This window comes from Poecilia reticulata, linkage group LG15 (genome assembly GCF_000633615.1).
Source record: "Poecilia reticulata strain Guanapo linkage group LG15, Guppy_female_1.0+MT, whole genome shotgun sequence".
NCBI classification, from domain to species: Eukaryota; Metazoa; Chordata; class Actinopteri; order Cyprinodontiformes; family Poeciliidae; genus Poecilia; species Poecilia reticulata.
Genome location: NC_024345.1, coordinates 29,615,372 through 29,621,761, shown reverse-complemented (window position 1 = coordinate 29,621,761; position 6,390 = coordinate 29,615,372). Strand labels below are relative to the sequence as shown.

Below are 6,390 nucleotides of genomic sequence, written 5' to 3'. Positions count from 1 at the left end.
CTCCAGGGCAGTGTTTATCTGCTCCAAAACCGTGCTTTTTTGCTCCAGAGCGGTACTTTTTCTCTCTAAGGCGATGTTGTTCTGCTCCAGGGTGGTGATTTTCTGCTCCTGATTGGTCTTTTCCTTCTCCAGGGCGGTGTTTTCCTTCTCCAGGGCGGTGTTTATATGCTCCAAAACGGTGCTTTTCTGCTCCAGAGTGGTCTTTTCTTTCTTCAGTGTTTTGGTGTCCTGCTCCAGGGTGGTGATTTTCTGCCTCAGGGTGATGTTTATATCTTTCACGACATTGAGTCTCTGCTCCTGTTAGGTGTTTTCCTACTCCAAGCTGGTGTTCATGTGCGTCAAGAGGTTGCTTTTCTTGTCCAGACTGCTGCTTCTTTCCTTCAGGCCGGTGTTTTGCTGCTCCAGGGCAGAGATTTTCAGCTCCAAGGCATTGCTCATCTGCTCAAAGATGTCGCTTTTCTTCTGCAAGAAGGTGCTTTTCTGCTCCAGCAACGTCTCCTCCTCCAGTTTGGCGTTAGCCTCCATCAAATTTCTGATTTTTGTTCTCCAATCCTGATCTTTCTCCTCGTCGTCTTCTTTGTCTGGAGTCTGTCTGTTGAAGGTCAACAAGCTTACTTTTCTTAAAATCCCAAACAGCTTCTCAGCCTTCGTAGCTACGGGTCTGGCTGCGCTCATTTGAAAATTTACTGAATGAGAAAGCGGTGACATGCTCTGCTCACTCATGTTTGAATCCATTGTCGAGAAACAAAAAACTTTCGAATGTTGATCTTGAGTAGTTTGCTCTGCGACTTCTGAAATGGCAATGACCGTAGAATTCACGTCTGCAGCCTTATGACATCAATGCATCACTCATTTAATGCATTTAAGGTGGCGCCGTAAAATCCCAGCAATAACGTGACGTAGTGTCTGTTGTCACCCATCGGCTCCACCTTTACTCGCACGCGGAGCTCCAGACATGCGCAGTGGTTTCCTCTGAGCGGAGAAGCTGTCTGTCTAATGTCAGTAATATAATAGCTGCATAAATTGATATGGCGACATGTAAAATCAGCAGCGCTTCGCTTTCACAGACGGTGGGACTTTGTCCAACTTTTAGCGTCACTTGAAAAGGAAAGCTTAAAGAAAGGTAAGATCTGTGGACGTGATGCTAGCTAAGCTAGCTGTACAGAGACACATGTTGCATCTGACAACGCTGGTACCAAAGTGCAATATAGTGATATGACTTTCAGGAACGATCCGATTCTTCTGGACGGATCTTTACTGATTACATTTATTTAAGCTCTTAAGTATTTAATATCTAGATTTTTTTATGGGAATGTGAATCTTTCAGTTCAATTTGAGAAGCAATTTTGATAGGTAAAAGTTAATTTTTTTGTTGGTGGCCTTGACCATAACTGCTACGTGGCTCCTTGGTTCCATGTCTTCCCTTGTCCACCCTTTTTGTTGGATTTCTTTCAAAATAAAAGCCACTAGTGGCACAAAAAGTGAAGTTCATGCTGTTAGGACAGGAGACCAGATGTTTCCGTCCCTGAAATTATGATGCATAGAATCACATATCTAAGTCTAAACTATGTTATAGAGTAAACACAACATGCTTTATCTGTGGCATTGTTCATTAAAATGGCACATTTCTAATTTATTAAAACTAAATACGATCGGTTCACTCAATGATATTAGCGATTAGGTAATCCATTCAGCAAGTACTTTTACTTTTAATACTTAAGTATTTTTAAAAGCTAGTACTTTTTTACTTTTACTTAAGTACAAATGTTAATGTGGTAGTTTTACTTAAGTACATTTTTGTCTGTATTTGTACTTTTACTTAAGTACATTTTTTGAGTACTTTCTCCTCCACTGGTCCTGAGACTGGAGGGATTTAAAAGGTTTATCTCCTAAAAATGATTTTAGTCAGTTCACTGAAAATAAGATCAGCCATGATGAGGTGTGTGTGTGTTTTCACCTGTTTGCTTTTTCCCAGTGTGTGTGTGAATGTTTGCTCCTTGTCACTTTGTCTCCTCTTGTTCGGTTCACGTCTCCATCACTGCCTCACACACACAACTGGGTCGGGCCCACGCCGATCCGACTCGGCCGCTGTTGTTTACTCACCGTGTGTGTTTCTGTGTTTTTAGTGTGGAACGCTTCGTGGAGCAGCCAGAGGTCCATACGTAAGTATTATCCCTCCACACACACACACACACATTCCCACAGGAGGACGGAAAATAAACAGACATGATACCCTCCTGTGTTTCTCTGAGGGGAACACACACACACACACTCGGGGAGTGCCATCTGTTGAGAGAACAGAACATCCAAAACAACTGGGTCACTCAGAGCAACAAACAGAATTACATTTAGAGGAACAGTGACGTCTTCTCCCTCAGTCTCATTGTGGTGTGTGTGTGTGTGTGTTCCTCCACATTTAAAACTGTTTCGTCATGCGGCGCTGGAGAAAACTTCATATCTTCCGTTTCTATTGGACTCTGATTGGTTCACAACTTGCTGCGTTGCTCAGGTGTTTTCTGCAGTTTTAAAATTTTTTCTCCAAACTTTGTTGCTGATTTAATTTAAAAATTATGTACTTTAAGGTACATTTTCCTTCAGGGAACTTACTTTGCGTAATCTCCAGTTTGACCTGTTCTCATGTGTTTCCCTCTTTGGATGCTAAGCTAGCAGGTAGCAGTCACAGATTTAGCTGGTATATAAATGGCTGATAAAGTGTCTGAATAGTTATTTTGACAAGATGTAGGAAGGGAAACCAAATATCCTTAAAGTCTTCAAGCTTTCCTTTTGTTAAATATGTCAGCTTTTCCATCACCACGTTGCTGCTCAATAGTTTAATCCATTCATTTATCTTTGGTCTTTCTGTGTTCCTCCACTTCAGAGCAATCAAATGTTTAGCCTGCAAAAGGGATCGAGTGAGCGTCGTATCGGGGGGGTTGAGATCGAGTGAGCGTCGCATCGGGGGGTTGAGATCGAGTGAGCGTCGCATCGGGGGGGGGGCGATCTATGTTTTCGCATCCACCTGAATAATGTGTAGTTGCGCCACTGCTTCCTGGTCCCGGTAGCTCAGAAACTTCATTAAAAGAACCCTTGGAGCCGCAGGATTGGAGGTAAGGGCCCAATCCTATGGGCTCTCTCCACGCAGCGGGCCGAGGTGAAGTCCTCACCTAATGTCTCTCGGAGCCACTTCTCCAAGAAGCCACACAGATCCGATCCCTCTGATTTTTCAGGCAGCCCGACCAGTCTCAGGTTGGAGCGCCTGCTCCTGTCCTCTTGCTCTGCAGCTCTGTCACAAAGCACCTCCACTGCTTTCTCCAGCGATTTAACTCTGCTTTGAAGGGAAGTAACATCGTCCTCTGCTCGTGAAATTCGCGCTTCTGTTTCCCCAGTTCTTTCAGTGAGCGATTGTATATCCCCTTTGATAACCTTAATTGCTTTCAGCATATCAGCAGAATGCTTGCTCATATCCTCCTTCAACAAACTGATTGCTCCGAGAATATCACGGTTGGTTGGTGCTTCTTGAGCCTCATCCAAGTTAACCGGCGCTGCCACGTTAGCATGAGCTACAATAGCCGCATGTGTTACGGAGTGAAGCTTCTTCAAACAAAACGGAGGCTCGTATGTCTTTTACTGAACCTTTCTGTTCAGTTTTTTATTGAAGAGAGAAAACGGCAACAGCTGTTCGTTACCAAGACAACCAAAATATCAACAAAGCAAGATAGTGACAAAACAGAACCAGATACTTAAGCATTCTTCAAAATAAAAGACTTCTTCTATTCAAATAAATCATGTCTTGCACTTAAATATATTTCACTTCATCCTTGTAATTATATACTATCATGTTCAATTCAATTAATAATAATCATGTAATCTATGCTTAACATATAATTGTAAATCAGTCACTTATCATACTGAACAACATATAAGTGTAAAAATGTCACAACAGCATGAGCTACATTAGCCGCATTCACTTGTGGAGCCGTTTTAGTCGGTTGTTGGACCGGTTTGGCATTTTTCAGTGGCATGATCCCCAGTAAGCGTTTTCCCATTAGCAAAACAGGCGAAATTACCAATATAGGTCTGACTTACGGATTAATTTAGAGGATTTAGTAGCGAGCCATCCACACATGCACCTTTCACTGAGACGCCATAACCGCAAGTCCAGTACAGATGTTTTAGTTGTTTGTTTATTAAAGTATTTCACTGGAGGATTTACTGCCTGTTTCTAAACAGCTGCATATAAAAAATGACAAGTTTGAGATGAGAACTGAAATTTGCTGTTGGAAACAGTCAGAACTGTTGAGCCGTCTCCCTCCACAGTGTTTCAGGGTAAATGAAAACATAAGTGGCTCTTTTTAAATTTCTGCCATGGTGAGTTTCCCCATGATTCCTGTCTTGGTTAAATCCCAGATGTTTGTTTTAAACATGACCTTCACGATGCGCTTCCACCAGTTGGTGGTCCAGAAAAAGGTTGTAGTGAGCATCTGTCTCTGCTAGGATCTATACAGATGAGAACCCAAAAGCTGAAAAAAGAAACTAAGAGCTTTATAAACTGTATAAATGTAAAACTTTTGGCGTCTTTCTGTGGGATGGAGCAGATTAATGGCAGCTCTGATGACCTGAAACCCAGAGATTTGAACCTGTGACAGGATTATCCCCCGCCGTCTTATCACCCCTTTCCTCTCCTGTCTCGTCGTGATTGGCCTCTCAGGACTGGAGCTGCCGTCCGATTGGCTGGAACAGCAACACCCACGTTTCCGTAGTGATTAGTCTGACCTGTGAGGGGGCGGCTGCTGTTTGGGCCCTTAATTGGATTATTGGAGGAGTTTTTTTAGTTCTTGTTCTACTTGTGAACTGGTGGTGAATTTATCAGCTTACATGACATAAATCCATCAGTTTAGGTTTGATTTGAAGAGTTTCTGCTTGTTTTTGTGTCCAGGAGGTTTTATATTCCAGCTTTTTTAATAAATTTATTCGGATTTTATTTTTCTGAAGGGAAAAACTTCTCAACTCAAACCAGCAGAGTTATATCTGTGCAGATATAAAGATGCCTGATGAGATCAGAGAATGGAGGAAATGTGTAAAAACAGGATTAGGAATGATAATAATGTTTACTGTGTAATTAGGAAATAATGTACTGCGATGAAGGGATGTTCAAGTAGTATGATGACTTTTTTGGCCGTTAATTGTACAAAAACAAAAAACATGCAACAGCACCATGAATGCTATTTAAAATAAAACTTTGTAAATATCTTTGCTGGAAGCAGTGATGTCTGTAGAGCCTGACTCCTGCTGGGAGGAAGGATCTGTGATGACGCTGCTCTGTGCGCTGCGGACGCAGCAGGCTGAGCTCTGCGGTTCAGGACCTGCTTCGTCCGCAGTGGGAGCGATCGTCATCAGTCCTTCTGTCTCCCATCAGCTGCTGGGCAGGAAGAACCAGAGGAACCTGGACTGGGACAAAATGACTATGAGGTTTTAGGCAGTCGCTCCAGTGGAGGAAACGAGAGTTTTGGTTGATCCTGGAATGTGGGAATGGATGAATCTTAATCTGATTAGATGGATCCTCCCCTCTGCTCTCTGCAGACGTTTCCGTTACCGGGTGGGTGGGGCTTCTGGGCGTGAGAGTGATGGTTTGGGAAGCTTTGGGTCCATCGGGATGTTTCTGCACCACCTGCAAAACACAAAGTGTTACGTACCAGAACCTTAGTCCAAGTGAAATGAGACAAAACTAACCAACATGGAGCTTTTCAGTCTGTAGGAGCTCGTTTTAAGTTAATAATTCCTTAATATTGGTGAAAAGTTCTAGTTCCACAGGGACTTCATGTATAACGAGACATTTTTCCTGTTGACAAATATGTCAGATCTACCAGGATGTAAAGGCTCTGCTGCTGCTGTCGGTACCAGAAACCACAGCTGTCCTCGGGTCCGGGCGCTTAGAGCAGCAGGTGGTCATAATGTTTTGCCTGATTGGCGGGTGACAGATCTGTTTGTGTCCCCAGAGGGCGGCTGCTGGTCGGGACGTTCGTCGCTCTGTTCTTCAACCTGCTGACTCTGCTCTCCGTCAGGAACAAACCCTTCTCCTACGTCTCTGACGGTAAGCCCCGCCCCCTGCTCCGGTTCCGGCCCGGTTCTGGTGGAGCTGGGCCTGTAATCCCTCCTCCCCTGGGGAACAGAATGATTTAGCCTTTGTGATATTTTGGGGGGATTATGGGAGTGAGGCGGCGCCTTTCCTCTGTCAGTGAATAAATCGGATGAAACCAAATGAAACGCAGCAGCTGATTGGTTGTCAGAGTTTTCTAGATTATTATGCTGACATCTGATTGGTTGTCAGTGTTTTCCAGATTATTGTGCTGACATCTGATTGGTTGTCAGTGTTTTCCAGATTATTGTGCT

At 43.5% G+C, this 6,390-nt stretch overlaps 1 protein-coding gene across 1 annotated transcript in view; it reads left to right on the top strand.

The window, feature by feature from the left end:
- slc30a6 (solute carrier family 30 member 6) overlaps nt 1–6,390 on the top strand; it is a 59,929-nt gene that overhangs the window by 38,909 nt on the left and 14,630 nt on the right. The window contains exons 8-9 of the mRNA XM_008430455.2: nt 2,127–2,162; nt 5,997–6,091. Of these exons, the coding sequence (XP_008428677.1) occupies nt 2,127–2,162; nt 5,997–6,091 (131 nt within the window). The remainder of the gene's footprint in view (nt 1–2,126; nt 2,163–5,996; nt 6,092–6,390) is intronic.